The sequence below is a fragment of the Lepidochelys kempii genome, chromosome 3, assembly GCF_965140265.1.
Source record: "Lepidochelys kempii isolate rLepKem1 chromosome 3, rLepKem1.hap2, whole genome shotgun sequence".
Taxonomy (NCBI): domain Eukaryota; kingdom Metazoa; phylum Chordata; order Testudines; family Cheloniidae; genus Lepidochelys; species Lepidochelys kempii.
In genome coordinates this window covers 185,459,638-185,484,910 of record NC_133258.1, presented here as the reverse complement: position 1 = coordinate 185,484,910, position 25,273 = coordinate 185,459,638, and the positions used below count along the sequence as shown (strand labels likewise).

General features: G+C 41.8%; 1 protein-coding gene across 7 annotated transcripts in view; it reads left to right on the top strand.

The window, feature by feature from the left end:
- MTIF2 (mitochondrial translational initiation factor 2) overlaps window positions 1–22,105 on the top strand; it is a 30,336-nt gene extending 8,231 nt beyond the window's left edge. For 3 of the 7 annotated variants that reach the window (XM_073339307.1, XM_073339311.1, XM_073339309.1), the window contains exons 7-16: window positions 893–1,069; window positions 5,267–5,406; window positions 6,496–6,620; window positions 7,607–7,811; window positions 9,041–9,293; window positions 14,251–14,391; window positions 15,824–15,988; window positions 16,280–16,420; window positions 17,025–20,669; window positions 21,569–22,104. In XM_073339307.1, the coding sequence (XP_073195408.1) occupies window positions 893–1,069; window positions 5,267–5,406; window positions 6,496–6,620; window positions 7,607–7,811; window positions 9,041–9,293; window positions 14,251–14,391; window positions 15,824–15,988; window positions 16,280–16,420; window positions 17,025–17,194 (1,517 nt within the window). In that variant the 3' untranslated portion in view covers window positions 17,195–20,669; window positions 21,569–22,104. Of the gene's footprint in view, window positions 1–892; window positions 1,070–5,266; window positions 5,407–6,495; window positions 6,621–7,606; window positions 7,812–9,040; window positions 9,294–14,250; window positions 14,392–15,823; window positions 15,989–16,279; window positions 16,421–17,024 lie in introns of all 7 variants that reach the window. The other 4 variants (XM_073339313.1, XM_073339314.1, XM_073339312.1 and 1 more) reach the window with 4 other exon arrangements.
- The last annotated feature ends 3,168 nt before the right edge of the window (window positions 22,106–25,273 follow it).

Genomic DNA, 25,273 nt, shown 5'->3' with positions numbered 1-25,273 from the left:
AGCATTAAGCATACCATTTGCAATGTTGAAACAATACTATAAGGTCTCGGTCATTTGGGGACATTAAAGATCCCGTGGCACTTTTTGCAAGAGTGAGGATTTGAAAAAACCCTGCATCCTAGCCCAATTCCAATTTTGGTAATTGTAGTGTGCCTACCTGCCATTCTTCTTGTAGTTACAATTGGATATGTTGTTCTTCCTTCCTGTCCTAGAGAGAGGTAGCATGGTCTAGTGGAGAGTACGTTGGGTTTGGATTCCGCATTCTTTTGTTTTGTTCACAGCTCTGCCACTGACCTTGCTGTGGGCAAGTCATTTCATATTTGTGCTTCAGTTTCCCTGCCTGTAAAATAATTATACTTCTCTTCTTTTATAAAACTCTTAGAAATACATAGATTAAAAGTGTTACGTATAGTTTTATATAAATTAAAGTGTTGGATAGTGTTGCTTTTTTAAACTGAAGGCTTGCTGTGCTTCACCTCAAAACTCTCTCTGCATTTCAGTGGTGGGTGAAGTGATGTATGTACTTTAGGATGTTTATGGATAAAAGGCCCTGTGATAGATTTTTCAGAGGGGACTGAGGCAGTCAGGCATCCAACTCCCTTTCGATAAGCGTCCAGTTCCGATTGTAGATCTGCTATAGATCCCCTTGGAAGCCCCAGTCTTTATAAATTAAACTCGTCGTCATCCTTTAACCACTGAGTTTGTCTCTAGGGTTATGCTTATTAGTAGCACTGCTTTTTTCACGTTTTTGATATCTGCTATGACAGAAACAGTGTGTTAACTTTCATAGATGATATACAAATTGTTCATAGAGGAAGGTGTATTAGTTCAAACAAAACTATGGGAAAGATTATGCTTGAAGTGTATTGTGTTTTAAATTATGTTTTCACAGTATATTTGCCTTCTGGGGAAAAGGTAACTTTTCTTGATACTCCAGGACATGCTGCCTTTTCAGCAATGAGGGCAAGGGGTACACACATCACTGATATTGTCATATTGGTTGTAGCCGCAGAAGATGGAGTAATGAAACAAACAATAGAATCTATTCAACATGCTAAAAATGCCAAAGGTACAGTATATTTGACCTTTTAACATTTCATTTTTTTTACATTTGTGGTGTGTTAATATCCAGCACTATAAACCAAGACATGCTGTAGTAACAATTCAAAGAATAAACATGCGTACAAAACATATATCAGCCTGTCCTCTCCCACAAAACATAATCCTCGAACCAAATCCAAGTCCATTCAGGTTGGGGATGTTTTTCTCCTTAAAACAATCCTATGGAATAACTGAATGTATCCAGTGAAGTGAGCTGTAGCTCACAAAAGCTTATGCTCAAATAAATTTGTTAGTCTCTAAGGTGCCACAAGTCCTCCTTTTCTTTTTGCAAATACAGACTAACACAGCTGCTACTCTGAGACTCTTGTGTATCAATATAAATGTCTAATACATTCTGAGGCCAGAAGGGACCGTTGTAATCATCTAATCTGACCTGTATAGCACAGCCCATAAAACTTCCCCAAAATAATTTAATAGAAAACATCTTGTAGAAAAACATCCAATCTTGATTTTAAAATTGTCAGTGATGGAGAATCCACCACCACCTGTGGTAAATTGTTCCAGTGGTTGGTTACTCTCAACTTCTGGCCATTGGATAAGATTGTACCTTTCTCTGCTAGACCTGAAGAACTCATTATTAAATACTTGTTCACCATCGAGATACTGTAATCAAGTCACCCTTAACTTTCTCCTTGTTAAGCTAAATATACTCAAAGAGCTCAATCTATCACTATAAGTCATGTTTTCTACTCTTTTAATCATTCCCATGGCTCTTCTCTGAACTTGCTCCAATTTATCAACATCCTTTTTCAATTGTGGGCAACAGAACTGGACATAGTATTACAGCAGCAGGTGTACGAGTGCCAAATACTGAGCTAAAATAAACCTTTCTACTCCTACTTGAGATTTCCCTGTTTATGCATCCCAGGATCATGTTAATTTTCTTGGCCACAGCATCTCATTGGGAGCTCTTGTTCAGCTGATTATCGACCACAACCCCCAAATCTTTTTCAAAGTCACTGCTTCCCAACATAGAGTCCCCCATCCTGTAAGTATGGCCTACCTTCTTTGTTCCTAGATATGTACATTTACATCTAAATTTAAAATGCATATTCTTTGGTTGAGCCCAGTTTACCAACCAATCCAGATCTTTCTGAGTCAGTGGCCTGTCCTCTTAGTTGTTTACCACTTCCCCAACTTTTGTAAACTTTTACCAGTGATGATCTTATGTTTTCTTCCAGGTTATTGATAGAAATATTGAGTAGCATACAGCCAAGAACTAACTCCTAAAGGACCCCACTGGGAATTGTACCTGTTCAGTGCTTTCCAGATCATATGTGGTCTTGGAGGAATGTACTACCTACGCCTGATCCCACTGATTGCTTTTTAACCCCAATCTGCAGAGTGGAGGGACTTCAGTAGCATCTCTCTAGAATCATAAGGCTAGTTCCCTCTACTCATTTTATAGAGAAATCAGAATTATTCAGGTGTAGCAGTTTCATAATTCCATTTTGAAAATGTCTTTGCAATTTCAGAAGTCTTTGTCAGCTTGTCATTCTATGGTCTAAACTTGTTTCCAAATCACTTTCAACTTTTCAGGGTCTTATAATCCTTAGTTTTTTCACATAGAACAGTGACATGGCCATCACTGGGATTTTTCAGTATCTTCAGTATTTTTTTTTCTTGATTTCTATAGGCTTAATATTAATTTTTTTATCGTAGCCTAGATATTATCACATTAATTACAAATATATTTGCGTGTAACTCTTTAAAAAGCTTTCTGTAGTATTACTAACTCAAGGCAACTGATTTTTCTTGACATGTGTGGAAGTTTTTTTTTTTCTTTATCATTATCACTATAGTTAAGGTGGAACTTTTATTCATAGGAAGGTAAATTTCAATAATGATTTTGCAAAATATTTTTTTTAAATAGCTCTAAAGTTGTTTTGTGGGTTAGATCTGTGCCAGTGAACGACAGTAAAGTCTTTGATATTCAAATATGGGCTCCTTGCTAAAGAGACCTTTTTGAAATATGCTGATGGTTCTTTTGCTATCTCAAGATTTTCTTCTTGAGCTTCTTGTAATTAGCTCTTCTACCACCAAAAGAAAAATGGATCTAAACAATGCTATGAAAAGACATTTTCCATCTTGGGCCACTCACGTGATCTCAGCAGCCTTAGCTAGGTTGCATTGTAATGAACTCTTTTACATCAAATTGACCAGGGCTTAAATTCCCATTTTTTTCACAGTGTATAGGTTAGGCAGGAGTTTGCAGAATCACTTTGAGTGGAGAGAAGATTAAATGTTCTAAAGTAGTTTTGGCAAATGCACCACCACAAAATTGTTCTGACTTTTGATGAAATTGAGAGCAATGTGATGCACAGAGAAGAGAAAAAAGGTGCTTTTTTTCCTCTACAGTTCTCAGAGGGTGGACCCCCAGCTGCCGAAGGGTCTCTGTTATAATAAACTTCCTTGACTGAGGGTGTGGGAGGGTAGGTGGCAACCCCTTTGACACCCATTAATGCTGCATGTAGCTAGGCTATATGGATCACTACAGAGGGAGGCATGAAGAGTTTCCTTTCGTGCTGCTTCTACACCACTGGTTACAGCCCACCAGGCATGAGAATCCTTCCAGATTTCCAGTTCACATGCTAAAGCATATGTTTTAAAGCCCAGAATGGGACATCAGAAAACTTTATTTGTGGTGGACAGAGAGAAGCTAACTTTGCACTTGCAGAATTCTACTATAGTTATTACACCTACATAACTACACCTCTAGCTTTTGTGAATAGAATTATTCCTTACTACTTTAATTTTGCTAGTGAATACAAATGAACATTAGTGTTGATTCTCTTTGTTGACTGATGCATATTGTGCGGTTCCTTAATATAGATATTGGTAACAGGCATCTTAGAAACAGCTAGGATAGATAGTACTGAGTATTATAGGTTCATAGATTATAAGTAGGGTCCTACCAATTTCAAGGCCATGAAAAACATGTCATGGACTGTGAAATCTGGTATTTTGTGTGCTTTTACCCTATAATATGCAGATTTCATGGGGAAGACCAGCATTTCTCAAATTGGGGGTCCTGACCCAAAAGGGAGTTGCGGGGGGGTTGCAAGGTTATTTTAGGGCAGTCGCGGTATTGCCACCCTTACTTCTGCGCTGCTGCCTTCAGAGTTGGGCAGCCAGAGAGTGGCGGCTGCTGACTTAGGCCCCAGCTCTGTGAGCAGCATCCTAGAAGTAAGGGTGGCAATACCATATCATACCATCCTTACTTCTGCGCTGCTGCTGACGGTGGCTGTGCCGTCAGAGCTGGTCTCCCGGCCAGCAGCAGCTGCTTTCCAGCTGCCCAGCTCTGAAGGCAAAGCCACCACTAGCAGCAGTGCAGAAGTAAGGATGGCATAGTATGGTATTGCCACCCTTATTTCTAGGCTGCTGCCTGCAAACCTGGGCCCTCAGTCAGCACCCGCCACTCTGTGACCGCCCAGCTCTGAAGGTAGCAGTGCAGAAGTAAGGGTGGCAATACTGTGACCCCCCCCCCCCAATAACCTTGCAAACCCTCCCCCCCCCCCCCCCCACAACTCCCTTTTAGGGTCAGGACCCCCAATTTGAGAAACACTGATCTTCCCTGTGAAATCTGTATAGTGTCAGGTAAAAGCACACAAAAGACCAGATTTCACCATCTGTGATGCATTTTTCGTTGCTGTGAATTTGGTAGGACCCTAATTATAATAATCTACTCTGACCTCTTGCATAACACATATTAGTAACATTCTATTATATTGGGTAAGGACACAGTAAGAAAAAGATACTTGGATATGATACTAGAGATACTTTAGCACTACTGTCTATTTACAAAATGTCACTCTGGAGCTAGTGTTCATGGCTTTATTGCAGTGTTACTAGCACCAGTTTTAATAAAAACAGAATAAAAAATACTTCTTGTGTTTTCCCATAATTTTGCAACCCAAAACAGCAGTGGTATCATTTTATTAATGTAATTTTCAATGTTTAGACAGTTTATGAGCATTGTTTTAAGCCTAGCAAACAAACGTGCTTGCTGAATGTATAAACAGGATTCACTTGTGTTTCATGTAGCAAACAGTAATAACTGAAGAAAAGGCACATTTATCTAAGCTCTGAATTAAGGTAATCTTGTGATACTGGTATGAGAGAGAGATACTTATTTCTTTCTCAGTTCCTATCATCCTTGCCATAAACAAATGTGACAAACCTGAAGCTGATCCTGAAAGAGTGAAGAAAGAATTGCTGGCTCATGATGTGGTTTGTGAAGAGTATGGGGGTGATGTTCAGGCTGTACATATGTCTGCACTTAAGGTAAAATTTTGATGGTTTCGGTCATGTTCGGGAAATTCTGCCATGTGGAATACTTTGATTTGGCATTTGGAAAATGAGTTTTGACTTGGGGCCTACTCCTGGAGTATGCTGAGTGCCCTGAGCTCTCAATGGAGTCAGTTGGAACCAAGAGCTCTCAGTTTCTTGTTCCCTAAAGGCCTGAACTTGCAAGAGACTATCAGTAGAATTACAGACTTCCAGTTGCCTCTGATTTTTGTTAGTGGGTATTTGTTCCAGACTTCTGTCATTGACTCATATTTGTGCTTTAAGTAAAAGGCATCCAGAGGAGTTAGTGCTGAAGTTAGGCAGAAAGAAATAATTCAAAACCAAGTATAAACCTTCATAATAAAGTTTGGACACAGCTAGCAGGAGAGAGTAAGCCTCATAAATCTACTTCCTGTAGACAACTGGTAGTTAATTACTATAATCTGAAATCCTAGCTTTGCTACTGGTACTTGATTCTGTGGTGACCAAAATTATCTTTATCTTGCCAGAAATTAAATCTGGAACATTGCAATTACTTTATTGCTGTCTTTCTGAATTGAACCTATTAATGGGAGCGCTGAGGAAGCTGGGGACAGCTGCTCAGAGTCAGGAGAGAGAGGGCAAAATTAGTTCTGAAATGGGAAAAGGGTGCACCCTAAATACCACACCAGTTTTCTCCTCCTACCCTATTTGCTCCTTGTCCCCACATCCACCTCTCTCCACTCCTCAAAAAAAAAAAAATCAATTGTGGAAAATATTTTTAAAAGAAATGTTTTACTAATAGGAAGATTAAACTCCCTTCCTATTTCCAGCACTAACCAGACTGCTATTGTTCATGATATGCAAGGCCCCCTCTCTCCCCTTCATGCTTCCTGATCTTTATTACTTGCATTCAGGACTGCTAGCACTGCAGTCTTAGGCCTTGATCATGTATTACTTCGGTGACCCCTCTGGTCTATTGGATTGCATTGTGGAATTGGGAACTATGGATCATGTGTATTGGGACAGATGCTGGTACTCAAAATTCATCTTCTGATCCTATTGTAACTAGCTGCCTCCTTAATTCTTAACTGTTTGTTGGTACAGGGTGAGAACCTAATGGCTTTAGCAGAGGCAACTGTTGCTCTAGCAGAGGTTTTGGAACTGAAGGCAGACTCCACAGGCCTAGTAGAGGGAACCATAATAGAGTCTCGCACAGATAAAGGAAGAGGGTAGGTCAGCTAATTGTCTGTCTTCCTTCCAATTTTAATTAATGTTTCTGTTAAGTTTATTCCAGTTGACTTGGTTAAAGAGTCATTGTCCAGGTGGTTTCCAAAATTAAGGTTTTAATTGAAAAAATATATATATAAAACTCTAGTATTCTTAGTATATTTCAATAAAACTTCATTTTTAAATGAAAAAAAGATTGTTTGGGTTTAACAATTCGTCAGCAATGTTTGCAATCCAAACGTTGCAGTATTTATTGCCTTATTGCATGGGAATCAGAAAATGAACAGTTAAGAACTGATTGGGCTATTTTATTTTCCAGTGGAACAAAGTGTTGTATAAGCAGACAGCATATATGGTAAAACATAAACTAAATTTGTTTAAATAAAATATTAACAACGCAGATTTTTTTTAAAAATTAAAGAATATTAATCTGACAGTTTTTTAACCTACATAGTTTACTTACTATAAAAGAGAACTTTTTATGAACAATCCCCTAAAAAGTGTCTTTGTTCTTTAAAATGGTGATATTTATAGGGTACGTGCAAAAGAGAGAAATCAATTTTTATATTTCTTTATATATAATATAAAGGGAGACCTGGAAGGTTTCTTTTCAACAAATTCTGCTTGATGTTTATTACCTTAGAAATATAAGCAATGTGTCTGGTACTTCCTGGATTTTCTGGAGGACTGTTTGGTGTCCCATATTTTGTGATTTTTCTCAGTGCCTAATTGAAGAGGAGGAGGTTGCTGAATTTTTAACATCTTTATACAACTAAAGATACTAAAAAGGATACAGCCCATTTTTTTTTCTTTGCAAATCTCCTTTAAAACTCCCTCTGCAAGGTGGTGAAATGTTTAATAGCTGTGTTCTGAGATCATAGCCCATACTGTTCTATATATGCTTTTTTCGTCTTTTCTTAAATGCATGTAACTGTAAATATGATAGCAAACTTACCTTTTTCTGTCTTCCCCTTTCGCCTCCTCCTAGTCCAGTAACCACGGCCATAATTCAGAGAGGAACTCTGAGAAAAGGATGTATTCTGGTTGCAGGTAAAAGCTGGGCAAAAGTGCGCCTGATGTTTGATGAAAACGGCAAAACAGTAGATGAAGCCACTCCCAGCATGCCGGTGGAAGTTGTGGGCTGGAAGGAAATCCCTTCAGCCGGAGCTGAAATCCTTGAAGTAGAATCTGAGGTATAGCAAGAATAACTTGATGCATAGCTAATACACTTGTATTGCAGTATGTAACGTAGATGGAATTAAATACAAAAAAGGTAATGTTCATTCAAAATGAGCCATGGTAACTAAGGCTTGAAGACACAACCTGGGTACTAAATGTGGCCTGGAATAGGTTTTCCACAACAGGATTGAAGAACCCACTGAAACACACAACCCTTATTCCCTCCCCTTCTCCAGCACTTTCACGTTGATCTGCTCCACATTTAGCCAAAGAAAGCAATCTATCAGTGGGATGGAAGTGTAACCTGTGGTCTCCTATTTCCCTTTACTTCTGCTTGACTAGCTGGTGTCTGGGTGGCTTCTCTTTCAGTATTGCCTTGGCTGAGTGTCCAGGAATAATTACTAATTTCTTCCCCCATGCCTCTCAAAGGACTTAGGTTGTCCGCTTTTAAGTAGCATATAATAATAATTACTTTAAAACATGACATAAAATAAACCAAGAATTAATGGGCTCATTATTCTTAATCTTAGAATTAATGAGACTCAAAATAAAACAAATTGGGGTGCATAACTTGTTTTAACTTAAACTCTGCCAAAGCTAATGGAGGTAGGTACTGTTTGTGTCATTAGAGGGAACAAGCAGTATCATTTAAGACTCCAGCCTCTCCAAAGCTTCCTGTGTTTTTCCCTGACCCTTTTATAAGACCAAATGTCAGAAGCCCACCTCTGATATCAGGTTTCTCAGCTCAGCGTTCTCCTTGTGACCTTGGAGTCCCTTAAATATACCTTTCCAGTGACTTTTTGATATCAAATAATCTGAAGAGAGGCTACAACAATCTCTTATGAATTGGCCATTGTATGTTTTCTAAATCCATTTAGGATTCTGTTTGTTGCTTTGGATAAATGGTTCTGGTGTCAGTTTTTTGGTGCCATGGAGTGAGGTGAGAGATACCTTGGAGCAAAATAATGCAGTTTATTCCACAGTAGTTTATGGAATTGTTACCATGCCCTTGTATGTTGGCTTGAGAACTTGTCTATCTTGGGCACCTCTCCTGTTGTCTTCTGTGTAAAATTAGGTTGTTTTGCTTTTAATTTTAAGTATTATTTTACAGTCTAGCTAAACAAAGTTAAAATTAAGAAAGCGCTTGAATGGTGTCCATTAGATAATCATCTAGAAAAGCGTTTAAGACCAAGCTGCCCAGTACTATATATTGATAAGTAACAGTGCTGTCTCTTCTGCCAAGCAAAGGGCACGTGAAGTTGTTGACTGGAGAAACTATGCTGAACAACAGGAGAAGATCAAACAGGATATGGAAGTTATTGAAGCAAAGCAAAAGGAACACAAAGATGCATACAAGAAAGAGCGAGAGAGCCTAGCCAATCTGACCTGGAGACAGAGAAAAGCAGCGTTATATAAAACCAACAAACATCTAATAGCTATGAGGTCTAAAGAGAGAGTGGAGAGTGACAGAAACGTGCTACCTGTAATTGTTAAAGGTGCTGTTATGTTTTAGTGCATATTTCCCAAGTCTAAATGTAAACCTATTGTAATTATAGGTGTTTCTTTGAGTGAGTATCCATGCAGATTCCACTCCTGGTGCGTGAGATCTGATTCTTGTGAATAACACTGTTGGGGTTTCACCTGTACCCTTCTTGCTTCCTGTAGCTGAGGGTATAAAAAGGATGGGGAGGCTACAATGCACATTTTGTTCCTTACTGCCTGTGGCTGTGAGATGGCACCCTTTAGTGTTCACATCTCTTGCCCTGAGCAAGTTAGCTGACACAGTTCTATTAGTTTATTTTTTGCTTAGATAAGTTTTCTTTGCCCATTGACTTCTAAAAACCAAAAAACCCTTAGGTTTTCTCTCCCTTTGTACAAGGGTCTTACTCCTTGTACACACCCCTCTCCCTTGTATAATGGCCCATCTACTCTCACCCCCCCAAACAAGAACTTAAAATGACTGACTGCGGGTCACTAGGTTTTAAGGTCTGTCCCTCCTGTGACACAGGGATGCCAGTCACAGATGCTGCTGTGCCTGGGAGAGGACCTTGCTCCAGAGTGCTTCTTGATTGCCGAGTCCTTCTCCAAAAGGACTCAAATAGTGAAGGAGGCAAAACAGAAATATATCCTCTTGGGAAGGTCCATGCAAGCCTTATCAGATTTTGGCAGACTTTTTAAGACACTCCTGATATGGGGCCTATCCCATGCATTGAGTGCCCCAGTGAGCTGAGATGCCACTCTAAGCTCCAGGGCAAGCCCTGCTTGCCAACCATATTGGCAATATTTTCAGAAAAGGCTTTTAAGGAGTTCTCCCAGATACTTATCCCCCTTTCCAAACAGGATGGAAAGTCTCCTGTAAGGCTCACTATTCTAAAAGCCTAACGGTGGAGTCCCATTTCAGTTCACCTACAGCAAAACCCAAGCCAACACCAACAGTCTATTCTATTCATATGTAGGTTCTTACAGCGCACTCATCGCTGTAATATCTGAGTGCCTTCAGTAGTGCATTAAGCAGTGTGATTAAAGTCTGTCAGCTGTTGTCAGTTAGTTAGAGCAGTGTTTTTCAAATCATGAGTCGTGACTCAGTACTGGGTCGTGGCATTTAAGGCATTGGGTCGCCTTGCTCTGGTCAGCAGCGCCGACCGGGACTTTAAAGTCCCGACAGCAGTGCAGCCCAGCTAAGGCAGGCTGGTGCCTACCTTTTCCGACACTGCACAGCGCCCTGGAAGCAGCCAGCAGTGGGTCCGGCTTCTAGGCAGGGGTGCAACAGGGTTCTGCGCACTGCCCGAGCACCAGCTCCGCACTCCCATTGGCCAGAAACCAGCCAAAGGGAGTTGGAGGGTGGGCGGTGCGGTGCCTGTGGGTGAGAGTTGTGTGAAGTTGCTTGCGTGCGCCTCCACCTAGGAGCTGGACCTGTTGCTGGCCGCTTCCGGGGTGCAGCGCAGTCTGTGGCGCCAGGACAGGCGGGAAGCCTGCCTCTGCATCCCGGCTGTGCTGCTGACCGGGAGCTGCTGGAGGTAACTCTGCACCTCAATCCTCTGCCCCAGCCCTGAGCCCCCCCAAACCTGGAACGCCTTCCTGCACCCCAAACCCCTCATCCCTGGCCCCATCCCAGAGCCTGCACCGCCCCCCAAACCCAGAACCCCTTCCTGCACCCCAAACCCTGCAGCCCCGGCTCCACCCCAGAGCCCTGACCTCCTCCTGCACCCCAGCCCTGAGCCCCCCCACAAACCCTGAGCCCCTCCCACACCTAAACCCCTCATCCCCAGTTCCGTTGGGTCATGGGCATCAACAATTTTCTTCAACTTGGTCCCCAGAAAAAAAGTTTTAAAACAACTGTGTTAGAGATCCTCTTCCCAGGGGGTGAAGCGTATGTCTTGTACTGGTAGATAATTTTTTTTAAAGAAAAAATATAAATGTTGCTATGTATTTGTATTTAATGCACGTTAAAGAAATGCACCTTGCATTTGGAACAGAAGGTGGTGAGGTTTGTGATGGTCCTTAATTTTGCAGGGAGTTCATTCCAGTCTGGGACTAACCCCAGGAAAAGTTCTGTCTCCTACACAGATGAGTTTTACCCTTATTGTAGAGAGTTTTATTGTGCCAGAAAAGGAAAGTTGTTGACCACACTCTTTATCCTGGAGCTTTAGGCAATGTTTCTGGTATCCTGAGCCCAGGCCATGCAGCACTTTGAAGATAAGGATCAAAACCTTGAACTTGATGCTTTGTTCTATGGGAAGGCAACGTAGAGAGCGGAGGACAGATCTGATGTGCTCTCAGTAGCCTGTGCTGCTGAGGAGACATGCTGCAGCATTCTGTTCTAGTTGGAGTTCCTAAGTGCTGAAGGCTTCAGGTATGTTGCCTTGCTGTAGTTCAGCAGAGCACTGATGAAGGCATAAATAACTGAGGTCCGGTTGTCATCCAAGAGGATGGGACTGGGCCTCCTAGCCAACTAGAGATGATAAAAGCATTAATCACATTAATCTCCCTGTGTTCTTCCTTGTCTATTCCGGGTGAAATAAACCTCTATGTGTTTGAAGTCATCTGGGCATTGCACTTTATCTGGATAGGACCAATCCATTCAGGTGCACACCTGTCATCAGGGAATCCAAGCGTACTCCTAAACTACAGACCAAATTGATCAGTTATGGATGTGTGCCTTTAACCAAAGGAAACTGTACCGTGGCTGCAAACTATTCAAAAGGCTTTCCTCTGCCCGCTAGTATTACCTCTGTCTTGCTCGGGTTCAGCTTCAGTCAGTCATGCATGTTCTTCATGCATGAGCTGATTTTATCCAAGCTGTGGACCATATTGGATCTCTTCCTTCACTAATGACTGTACTGCCTCTGCTACCTACAGCAAGGTAACAACCACAGCACTGAAGCCCCTGGCACAAAGTACTTTGGTATGGTCCATCTTGGCATAGGGTATGCCCATATTGAGACCCACCACTGTGGTATGCGCTACTCACCTCCTTGGCACTGACTGAGGTATTAACTACAGTAGATGTAGGACTCCATATCAGCACTGATGCATGGCATGGAGACATCTTTCAGTGGGACAGATGTCAGATTCTCCTTACAGAGAGGCTATGGGAGGTCATTGCTAGATCAACCTCAGTGGTGATCCCAAGACAAGGCACAGCTGACAGAACTTCCCCTCTGCTGGAAAAGACATTTCTTTTCATCTCAGAGTTCACCCAAAGTTTCTCCCTAAAGGAATTTCCAGCTTTCACATCAATCAGTTGATTCATCTCTCTGTGTTCTTCCCTTGTCTATTCCGGGTGAAATAAACCTCCATATGTTTGAAGTCATCAGAGCATTGCCCTTTTATTTGGACCAATCCATTCCTGTGCACACCTGTCTTGGACTCTCTTTTTGGCATTCACTGAAAGGATTATATCGAGTGAGTCTCGGACTACTTCAGGACTTATGATTTGGCTAAGAAAGATCCCCCTGGACATATTAACACTGAAGCGGCCTCTGCAGCATGTTTGATTAACATCTGCATAGGAAGCAACATGGAACTCAATCTAAACATCTACACTTGCTATTCCCTGGCACAAGCGTCCAGATTGGATGCTAGCTTTGGCATGGCAGTCCTGCAATCTGTATTAAAGTAGAACTCCTGCTGCCTAGTTACTGGTAAATAGGCAACTGTTTGTTAGTCACCAAAAGTGGAATCTGTGGACAATCACTTGAACAGTTACTTACCCTACAGTACCTGTGTTTTTTTTGTTTTTTTTTTAGATGTGTTATCCACAGATTCCATGACCCCCATTTCATCCCTGCTAATTGGAGACCTGCTTCCAAGAGATTCTTATTGGTGAAGGAACTGAGGTGTGCACCCCGCTTTTCATACACTTGGCTTCAGGGAGTAAGCGAGTATTCAAGGCACAGGGGCAGCCTCAACAGACATTGCTATTCAAAAGAATCCAATCTTGTGCATGTGGGCTGCATGCACCCCTAGAGTGGAATCTGTGTGAAAATGTCTTAAATAACCACAGTTCTTAACCACTCTGTTCCAGTCCTAAAATTAAGCACTGGCTTGTAATCTTTTGAGAGAGAACTTCCTGAAGGGAATGTTGTTTTTCTTTATGAAAGTTAATGTAAGCATAACTTAATGACTACAATAACATTAAAGTACGGTTTTACTCTGAAAAGTTACTATGTAGGTATGGTATATTCTTACTCAACAGAACTGCTTCCTGGGTCTATTCAGAGACATATCTGCTTACCTTGTTAAGAAATGTATTTTTTACTACTGTCAGCTCTGGCGAACCAGCAACTATGGGCTTCTCTTCTGGTTCTTACCTTAGCAACAGCATTGCTCAACTAAAGCACTAATCCTGCAAAGACTTAAGCAGGTGAGTAACTTTGAGCAATCCTATTGAAACTCATGTGTGTAAACACATAACTCACATGCTCAAGTATTTGTAGGATCGGGCCCTAAATTCCAGTTGCAGGGCTATCAGTGCAGACTCATAGTCTGCAAGTATGCCATCAATTATATTGGCTCAACTCCATTGGCAATAGTGTTCCATTGGTAGAACTGAGGCCATGCAGAATCTTTACTGATGATGCAAGAGCCAGGAAGAACCCAGCTTGACTTTAGTATCCCAGGCTGAATGTGCAGGGCTGACGGTATTTGCAAAACTAAGCAAACTTGATCTGAAAATCATTGAGACGCAACAAACATTGACCTTCCTCCCCCCAATGATGTTGCATTCAGTCACTTTTCAGACTAGAACACCACACTTTCAAGTTTGTGCAATATGTTCAGTAGTCTCTTATGTATGCCAAAAAGAATAATGCACCAGATATTACATCTTTTTTATGACACTGTACAATCTAGAATTCCCATGTAGCAGCATTTGTCTTTTTGTTTGTTAATTTTGGTATTGGTTTATTCTGATTTTACAATGCCTAGTAATAGAACATTTGATCTATTTAGGTGATGTAGATGGTTCCACTGAGGCCATTCTAAACATTCTGGACAGCTATAATGCCAACGATGAATGTGAATTGGATGTGATCCATTTTGGAGTAGGTGATATCAGTGAAAATGACATAAATCTTGCTGAAACATTTCAGGGTAAAGTATAAATTTAGACAGTTATCTTACAATCAGTATGAAATCCTTCATATTTTATTAAATGAACAGGGTAGCTGTGCTTTCAGTTTTTGTTTCTCCTGTGTACTAATTAATTAGCAATACAATCAATGTAAATTTGTATGAAACATAAAAATACTAGTTTTCTTTCATAGAAAATAAATACTAGTACCTGTGCAAACAGGTATCCTGCTAGAACTCTAGTGAAAATGCAAGTAATGTAGACAAGGGTATACAAAATACTGTATTGTCTATAATGTGGCAGACAATACCTGCAAACTTGTGTGTTGGAGACAGTGCTCTAGATTTGAACCCTTATTCTGGTTGCCTTACGCTGCTTCAGCAGTGCAAAGCAGTCAGACAACTGGCTTAATCAGATCCCAGAGGATTCATTTGTGCAGGGAAGTCCTGGTGGGGGAGGTGGTTGGCCGGCATAGTGGTTCCTGTTGTAACCTCCTCCCAGTGCCCCTATGCCTGAGTTAATCCCCAGTTGCTGGAACTGCCCTGGGCCATAGCTGGGACTAAATTAGAACCTCCTTCAGACTGCTCTGATTTATGCTGGAGACCAAGATAAGGAGCTGGCCTTTTCTGGACCCAAGATAAGTAGCTCCCTTTCAATCCTGCTCTTTCATGTACCATATTGCTCAGCCGGATCACAGGATCTGACTGGCTGGCTATCTGCTTTGTTACATTTAATTGTATCATCTAGGAATTGAGAGAGACAAAGTGGGTGAGGTATATCTTTAATTGGACCATCTTCCGTTGGAGAGAGAGAGAGAGAAGCTTTTGAGCCACATAGAGCTCTTTTTTTCAACCTGAAGAAGAGCTCTGTGTGGCTTGAAAGTTTGTCTCTCTCCCCAACAGAAGATGGTCCAATTTAAGATATTACCTCATCCATCTTGTCTCTCTAATATCCTGGGACTGACATGGCTAAAACTACACTGATCTAGGGACAGTATTTTGTGGAGGTTTCCATTGAAGCAACTCTTCTTAAAGTAAGATAGCATTGTTATGTACATGGTGCTTAGCGTACGTGCAGTGACCCAGTATCTGATCTCTGATTTAAAAATGGATGGAAAAGCTAAAATAAGGAAACTGCAAAATGAAATTTTATAATCAGTAATGTTGCTTTTACTAGCACTCAATTTCAGGATATCTTGACTCCTGATTCCAAAAGGAAGAGAAAAGAGGATTGTAATTCAAATTAGTAAATGTGAAAATCTCAACCCAAGTAAAACAAACAATTTTTAGTTAAGTACAGACTGTGCTAAGAATAAAATATTACATTAATATTTCAGGACAGCCTTTGCAAGCTCATTTCCAAACGTTTTCACTTACTGCTTGAAAAACAAAGAAGTTCCTCTACTTGGAGTGTTTGTATTTAATAATTAGCTGTGGTGGTTTTATCTGTCAGGTGTCATATATGGATTCAGTGTGAATGCAAACAAATCTATTCAGCAGCTGGCTGCGAAAAAGGGAATAAAAATTAAACTTCACAATATTATCTACCATCTTATTGAAGACTTGAAAGATGAGTTGAGCAGCAAATTGCCCCCATCTGTAGTAGAGCATATAATAGGTAAGTTTTCACTGGATGGTAAATATTGCCTTGAAAAACTAGACCTTTCTTGTGGGGTAGTCCTTGATTTAAAATGGTATGTTGAGGAAATACACAAAGCTCATTCTCCAGGATAGTTTTCCCACTATACTGGATTGCGTAGAATTCTTCTGCAGTTATTCTCCTCAATACACAGTAGCAGAATGTCCAGAAGACTTTAAAGTTTTGAGAGCACAGCAAAGCATTGCATTCATTACTGATGGAGTTTGTATTCTGTTCCCTTGCACTTAGTCCTTCCATATCTTTCCATAGGGGAAGCCTCTGTTCTTGCTACCTTCTGTGTCACGGTAGGAAAAAGCAAGGTTCCAGTGGCTGGCTGCCGAGTACAAAAGGGGCAGTTAGATAGAAAGCTGAAGTTTAAACTAATTCGTAACAGAGATGTTGTTTGGAAAGGTAAGTAAAATGGCTATCAAAACATTTATCCACACTAATATTCTACTACACATACATGCTCACCATTGGAGTTAGATTCTTAGGCCCAGATCAGGTCCTCTGATCTATACAGGCAATGGAAGTCAATGAAAATGTTTTGGTATATCTGAAGGTGGAATTTTCTCCTTAAAAAGTTGTTCAATCAACTTAATACACTATTTACAGTGGACTTCACCTAAAAAGGACATGTCTAGTTCCTGCAAAGCTTGCTTTCTTGCTTAAGCAATGCTTGCAGAATTGGTTTTGGACAGACATTTTCTTGATTAATCATCCTGGTGTTCCCTCCTCTTAAGAAACTTCCCCATGCTCTGAACCCCTGACAGCAGTCCGTGTAGGAAGGAGATAGTCAGATCAATTAAACTTTGAAAGGAGTAGCACCTGATTTTCAGAACCTGTGTAAATTATGGAGGTTCAGCATCACTAAAAATCAGAACCTTCTTGCATTGGCCTTGCCATGTAGTGGTTTTGCTTTTCTGGGGGGTCGGAGGACGGAGGTTGTTTGAAGTCCACATTAGTCTTTATATTCAATCTATTTTTTTCCTGCATTGACATTCATTCTCTCTAGGATTTTTAACCTCACTGAAGAACCATAAAGACGATGTCCAGATAATAAAAACTGGCATGGATTGTGGCCTCAGTTTGGATAAGAACATAGAGTTCAATATTGGAGATGAAATTATCTGCTATGAAGAAAAGGAAGTTGAACAGACAATTTCATGGGATCCAGGATTTTAAATAATTTTACTTCACTTGAATGTAATGGAGAAAAGGCCTTGCATTATTCCTGATCACCTTTACAGAATGTTCTTATGTTAAAGACACTTACAAAGAGACTTGTATTGTAAGAATTCATTGGGTTCTTAATGGGGGTGTCAACAGCTGATATTTCAAAAGTAAAAGGATTTGTTTTAGGGGCTATGAATGACAGGGGTGGCTTCCTCACTGCTGCAGGATTGTGCCAACTTTGTAGACCCAGGAGATCACACGACACAGGAAAGCATGGGAGCCAGCATGGCAGTGTTAACTCTTTGGGGACAGAAGAGAATGTGCTAGAATGACTCCTAGCATGTTTCAGATACAACTAAAAAGTACCTTTCTAGGAAGGAAAGGACTATTTCAGGTCACTGTAATACTGTTTGTATTGGTAACATCGTTTGGCTGATAGAAATAATTCACCTGTTAAAATATTATCTGAAAAGAATAAAATGGCTAGACAAACACAGAAGGAACCATTAGTGTACTGTCACTACAGCCTTTGAGAAAACAAGTGACTTTATATGAAAGATTTGGCCTTCATTTCAATACAGGCTGATCCACCAGATGATTTCATCTAAGATTTCAGAGTAACAGCCGTGTACTGCTGAATTGGAATTCATTTGCAAATTGGATACTATTAATTTAGGCTTAAATAGAGACTGGGAGTGGCTAAGTCATTATGCAAGGTAGCCTGTTTCCTCTTGTTTTTTCCTCCCCCCCTCCCCCCCAGATGTTCTGGTTTAACTTGGATTTAAACTTGGAGAGTGGTCAGTTTGGATGAGCTTACTCTCCCAGCAGGAGAGTGAGTTTGTGTGTGTATGGGGGTGGGGGGGATGTGAGAAAACCTGGATTTGTGCAGGAAATAGCCCAACTTGATTATCATGCACATTGTGTAAAGAGTTGTCACTTTGGATGGGCTATCACCAGCAGGAGAGTGAATTTGTGTGGGGGGGTGGAGGGTGAGAGAACCTGAATTTGTGCTGGAAATGGCCCACCTGATGATCACTTTAGATAAGCTATTACCAGCAGGACAGTGGGGTGGGAGGAGGTATTGTTTCATATTCTCTGTGTATATATAAAGTCTGCTGCAGTTTCCACGGTATGCATCCGATGAAGTGAGCTGTAGCTCACTAAATAAATTGGTTAGTCTCTAAGGTGCCACAAGTACTCCTTTTCTTTTTGCATCTAAGATTTGTGACTCATGTTTGCCTGGCATAAGGTAGTCTGATTATTAGAGCGAGGGCAAGGTTCTATCCCTGCTTTGGTAGACTTGCATATTTTGAATGCCTGAAGTTAGATATCTGCATTTGAAATGCCTCTGCCTTAACCATGTTATGCTATTTCCCCTCTGTAAAATTAGGATAATAGCAGCTACATCTCAGATGTTAAGTATCAGGGGGTAGCTGTGTTAGTCTGTATCCACAGAAACAACAAGGAGTCTGGTGGCACCTTAAAGACTAACAGATTTATTTGAGCATAAGCTTTCTTGGGTAAAAACCTCACTTCCATCTGAAATGAGGTTTTTATCCACTCCTTGTTTTATCTCAGATGTTGTGATGTTAATCTTTGTGATATGCTTTGTGGCCCTTAAATGTGCTTTGTGGTACTTAAATGCCAAGTAATTATATTAGTGATTTCTGCTACTGTTTGCATTATTGTAGTGTATATATTTAATGCTGTTCTGTGGTTGCTGCTAGAGCTCTTTCTGCAGTTCCCTCCTAAAACTGTCTCAGAAGGTTAGACTTGTACCCAGAACTGTGTTGCTGTCTATGGGTATTCATTTTACTATTGTATTACCATGGAAAGAGTTCATCTAGCTCCTCCTGGCCTTTTGTTGCTCCTAGTTAGTTTAGATGCAGGCATCTGCTGGCAAGCATAGGGGGGGCAGTGGCCTGCTCTGTCATCTTAAAGGGATTTGTGTTTTGTCTTGACTAGCCCCTAGCCAGTCACCTGAGTGCCATGCAGGGGGATGGAGCAGGGCTCTTCTTTTCAGGTGACCCCTAGCTCAACTATAGGAGTCTAGAGAAAAGACAAGGGAACTCCCCTGGTTCCCCACCCCCTCCATGCTCCCTGGGCAAGAGAGTGAAGATCCCAGCTGCTGGTTCCTTTGGGTGGGAAGGGGACGCTCCTGTTACTGATCTCCTGTACCCTGCACAGCAATGCAAAAAAGAGGAGATACTGCCCTCATGCCAAAGTTAAACCGCAAAATTGCTGCTGACTCCCCCTCCACCCTTCCCTTTGCAGGGCCAGTGCAGAGCTTGCCCCACAGCAGTAAACAAGCCATGTACAAGCAACTATCACCAAAACTGAGGCTCAAAATCCTATCGGACAAAACAACTTACCCACAACCCCTAAGGAAAAAAGTTATGTGACTTTTTTTTTAAATAAATATAATCTTCATAGTGTCTGATTTACTGATATTCTGTGAGCAGTACAGCAAGCTTCTGTAAGAGTCTAGTTTGTATGATGACAGATAAGACCATATTTAATGTGCAAACTGTGGCAAATTTAAAGAAAAACCGAGTCACTTGAATCACCTTGTCTTGTATATAAAATAATGGAATTGACCTGTACTTTAAAATGAATGTTGCATAGCTCTGGTCTACACAACAGGGTTAGGTTGAATTTAGCCGCGTTAGGGTTGATTTTAAAATTACTGCGTCTACACAACCAACCCCATTCTTTTGACTTCTGTACTCCTCCCCGGCGAGGGGAGTAGCGCTAAAATCGACCTTGCTGGGTCAAATTTGGGGTAGTGCAGACACAATTCAACGGTATTGGCCTCCGGGAGCTATCCCAGAGTGCTCCAATGTGACCACTCCGGACAGCACTTTGAACTCCAATGCACTAGCCAGATACACAGGAAAAGTCCTGGGAAATTTTGAATTTCATTGCCTATTTGTTTGGCAAGCTCAGCAGCACAGGTGACCATGCAGTCCCCCCAGAATCGCAAACGAGCTCCAGCATGGACCGAAAGGGAGACACTGGATCTGATTGCTGTATGGGGAGAAGAATCTGTGCAGGCTGAACTCCGATCAAAAAGAAGAAATGCTAATATATATGCCAAGATCACACAGGGCATGGAGGAGAGAGTATACAAAAGGGACACACAGCAGTGCCGTGTGAAAGTCAAGGAGCTCAGGCAAGCGTACCAAAAGACAAAGGAGGCAAACGGTCGCTCCGGATCAGAGCCCCATACTTGTTGCTTGTATGATCAGCTGCCTGGCATTCTAGGGGGGGAACCCTACCACTACCCCACCACTGTCTGTGGACACCTACAACGGGGGAGTCTCACACAACAGGGAGGAGGATTTTGTGGATGAGGAAGAGGAGAATGTGCAGCAGGTAAGCGGTGAATCCGTTCTCCCTGGCAGCCAGGACCTTTTCATCACCCTGGAGCCAATACTCTCCCAAGGTGGGATCCCTGACCCTGAAGCCAGAGAAGGCACCTCTGGTGAGTGCACATTTGTAACTACAGTACAGGGTTTAAAAGAATTGAGATGCATTCGCAGCCAGTACAGCTACTGGAAAAGTCTGTTAACGTGTCTGGGGATGGAGCGGGAGTCCTCCAGGGACATCTCCATGAAGCTCTCCTAGAGGTACTCTGAAAGCCTTTGCAGAAAGTTTCTGGGGAGGGCTGCCTTATTTCGTCCTCCACAGTAGGACACTTTACCACACCAAGCCAGTAGCAAATAGTCTGGAATCATTGCAGCACAAAGTATGGCAGCGAATGGTCCTGGGTTTTGGTCGCATTCAAGCAACATTTGGTCGATATCTTTCTGTGTTAGTTAGGAGAGTGATATCATTCATGGTCACCTGGTTGAAATAGGGGAATTTTTGTAAGGGAATAGTAAAAGGACCCCGTTCGTGCTGGGCTGTTTGCACTTGGCTAAAAGGGATCATCCCAGAGAATAGCCATGCGGTGGGGGGACAGTTGAAGGGATCATCCCAGAGAATAGCCACCCAATGGGGTGGAGGGAGGTCTGTGCTGCACATCCACCCAAAAACCGCAGCCCCTCCTTTTAAATGTGAAACCGAACCGGCATTGCTTGCTATGGGAAAGGAGGGCGCTGCAGTTTGAAACCATTCCCACATGTTATGAAGATGTAAGAAGCCAACCCCACATACCAAAAGGCTTACCATGGCTGCCTGGAAACCAAATTCTCTTGCCCAGCCGTGTGTGATGTGTCACCATACCGGCAGGTGCTCAATATAAAAGGCAAAATGCAACCTTGTACCTAAAGCACATGTGCTGTCTGCTGTGAATTGCTTGATTCACTGTGAAAGAGTCTCCCTTTTGTTCTCAAAATGTATCTTCTTAAAAGTCTACTCTCCCTTTTTATCCCCCCATAGGTGCAAATGTTTCTATGCTCCCCCTATCATCTCCGTCCCTGAGGTTATCGCAGATTAGAAGGTGGAAAAAATGCACTCGCAATGACATATTTTCCGAGCTCATGCAGTCCTCCCGCACAGCTTGAGGCACTCAGTGGCAGAGGCCAGGAAAGCATTAAGTGACTGTGATGAGCAGAGACAGGAGGCAATGCTGAGACTAATTGGGGAGCAAACGGACATGGTGAGGCATCTGGTTGAGCTGTAGGAAAGCCAACAAGAGCACAGACCCCCACTGCATCCATTGTACAACCGCCTGCCCTCCTCCCCAAGTTCCATATCCTCCTCACCCAGACGCACAAGAATGCGGAGAGGGAGGCTCCGGGCATCCAGCCACTCCACTCCAGAGGATGGCCCAAGCAACAGAAGGCTGTTATTCTAACAGTTTTTTGATTTGTAGTGTTCTTGTCCTTGTCCTTCCCTTCTCCCACACCCCACCCGAGCTACCTTGTCAGTTCTCACTTTTTTTTTTTAAATTAATAAAGAATGCATGGTTTCAAAACCATAGTTACTTTCCTTTGCTAGCTGTGATCGAATGGGGGCGGGTGGTTGGTTTACAGGGAATTAAAATCAACAAAGGGGGCGGGTTTGCAGCAAGGAGAAACACACACAACTGTCACACTGTAGCCTGGCTAGTCATGAAACTGGTTTTCAAAGCCTCTCTGATGTGCAGCGTGCCTTGGTGTCTGGCTACTCAGAATCAGCCACCAGGTGATTTGCCTTAATCTCCCACCCGGTCATAAACATCTCCCCCTTACTCTCATAGCAATGGAGCAAGCAGCAATAACAATGGGAATGTTGGTTGCGCTGAGGTTAGCAAACAGCACCAGTGAGCTTTTTAAATGTCCAAATGCACATTCTACCATCATTCTGGACTTGCTCAGCCTATAGTTGAACTGCTCCTTACTGCTGTCCAGACTGCCCGTGTACAGCTTCATGAGCCATAGGAGCAAGGGGTAGGCTGGATCCCCAAGGATAACTATTGGCATTTCAATGGTAATTTTCTGGTCTGGGAAGTAAGTCCCTTCTTGCAAACACCCTGGAGTTCCTAAAAATGCGAGCGTCATGCACCTTTCTCAGCCATCCCACATTGATGTTGGTGAAATGTCCCTTGCAGCACCATTGAGAAGTACCCCTTGCAGTTTATGTACTGGTTGGCAAGGTGGTCTGGTGCCAAGATAGGGATAAGTGTTCCATCTATTGCCCCACCACAGTTAGAGAACCCCATTGCAGCAAAGCCATCCACTGTGACCGCACATTTCCCAGAGTCACTACCCTTGATAGCAGAACGTCAGTGATTGCATTGGCTACTTAGATCACAACAGTCCCCACAGTAGATTTTCCCACTCCAAATTGATTCCCGACTGACAGGTAGCAGTCAGGTGTTGCAAGCTTTCACAGGGCAATTGCCACTTGCTTCTCAGCTGTCAGGGCAGCTCTCATCTTGGTATTCCTGTGCTTCAGGGTGGGGGAAAGCAACTCACCAAGTTCAAGGAAAGTGCCCTTACACATGCTAAAGTTTTGCAGCCACTGTGAAGCATCCCATACCTGCAACACTATGCAGTCCCACCAGTCTGTGCTTGTTGGCCGGGTCCAGAATCTGCATTCCACTGTATCAACCAGCCCCACTGCCGCCATGATGTCCCAATTGCCACAGCCCATGCTTTCAGGAACATGTGTGTCCACATCCTCATCACAATCGTCCTCGTCCTGGCATCTCTTAGCCAGGTTCTGCACATACTGCAGGTGTTCACAATGCTCACAACAGCAGCAGTGAGTTGAGCGGGCTCCATGCTATGGCATCTGCATGGTTAACCCAGGGAAAAAGGCACAAAACTATTGTCTGCTGTTGCTTTCATGGGGGGAGGGGAGACTGACAACATGTACCCAAAACAATGTTTTTGCCACATCAGGCACCCAGAATTCCAATGGGCAGCAGAAACTGCAGGAACTGTGGGATAGCTACCCACAGTGCACCGCTCCGTGAGTTGATGCTAGCCATGGTATTGAGGACACACTCCACTGACATGATGCATTTAGTGGGGACATACACAATTGACTGTATAAAATCTATTTCTAAAGATAGACTTCTATAAAATTGACCTAATTAGCTATCACCATATTTTAAGTTAAACTCTTTCCTCCTCACATGTAGGGTTGGTGAGCAGCAGGAGTGGAAGACCTCCTTCCGTATTTTTCCTCTGCAGCCCTCACAGCTGCATCCTGGGCCCCAGGTAGAGTTGCTCCTAAATGGGAGGGGACAGTGCAATAGGCAGGGTGGATTTGATTTAAATCACTAGTCAAGAAGACTCAATTTAATCATGGATTTCTACATAAAAATTCATTCTTGTTGGTTGTGACCTTAATACATATTCTTCACAACTCAGAGATAGATGTAGGTTTCAGTTTTAGAAGGTACACACTATACATTTTTAAAGTGATTTATTTTGAAAACTTTTCAGATTAGGTTTACAGCTGTATCAGAAAATGAATGATGGTTTGGTTATTTCATTTACCAGATGTAATTGAAACAGATATTTATGAAGTCATTGGGAGGTGAACTCTCTCTAATTCAACAGGTTAATCATTAATATTTGGAGGATTTTCTTGCCCTGCTGTATTAGGAAAAGAACATCACCAGACAGACATTTAAATTGTTTTATTTAACTAAAACAACAACATTATGTATTCTGGATTTTTTTCTTCAACGGCAAACATATTTGAACAAAACAAGCATGAATTTTTGAATTTAGACATTCAAGTTTTTTAAAATCAAGTTTATTTTTGTTTAAATTGTTTTTAACTAAAATAGTTATGAAATATTAAAAAAAACAAAAATTAAATCAACTATGGCAGCCATGTCAACATGAGAAACGTAAAATATTGGCTTCTGCAGCTAACTCATTCATTGTCATCTTCATTTTCCTGTTTGTTCATAATCTGGAAAAGAAAAAACAAGCTTTCCTGCTTTTTCAGGTACCAAATGAAGAAAATATTCTTTCCATACCAGCAGAAGAAGTTACTGCTGTTAAAAGTGAGATTATCACTTCAACAGTCTCTGAATCCAACTGCTTAAGTGACTTCCACCAATTCACTGGTATGACTTTCTTTAAAACATCAGCAGCAAACATATTTCTTGAATGGTTCACCCTTAGCTCTGAAGTTTATTATAGTTGGCATTATGGAGGGATGATTGCTGGATGTCCATGTAATAGCCAACTCCTCTTCATTCAGCAGTTAAGGTCTGACCCTGGTACCAAGTACAGTATTAAGAATATTTGCAAGAAAATGAACTGGAGATAGTGCTTGTCCCATTTGTTTTTTTAATGCCTGTCATTTAACTCTGTCATTGCATATTTCTCTTTTTCAGATCTCACTCAGTTCCTTCCAAATTTCAACAGCATCAGCAATAAAACAACTATTTCCCTGCATTTTGTTCAAGGCTACAGAAATAGGCTTCAGGGTACTCAGCATGTGTTCAACATTTTCTCAGCCCAACTTTGGCTGTGACAGTGCCATCTATTTTTTCATGATTTTGTTCACAAATTGTCATCAGATTAGGCCAGTTCTTGATATAGTGCTCAAAACAGTTCACTACTGCGTTCCATCGCATGTCTTGTGGGAGAGTTAGCTTGGTTCCTCCCACAAGGGAGGAACCTTGGTTCCTTT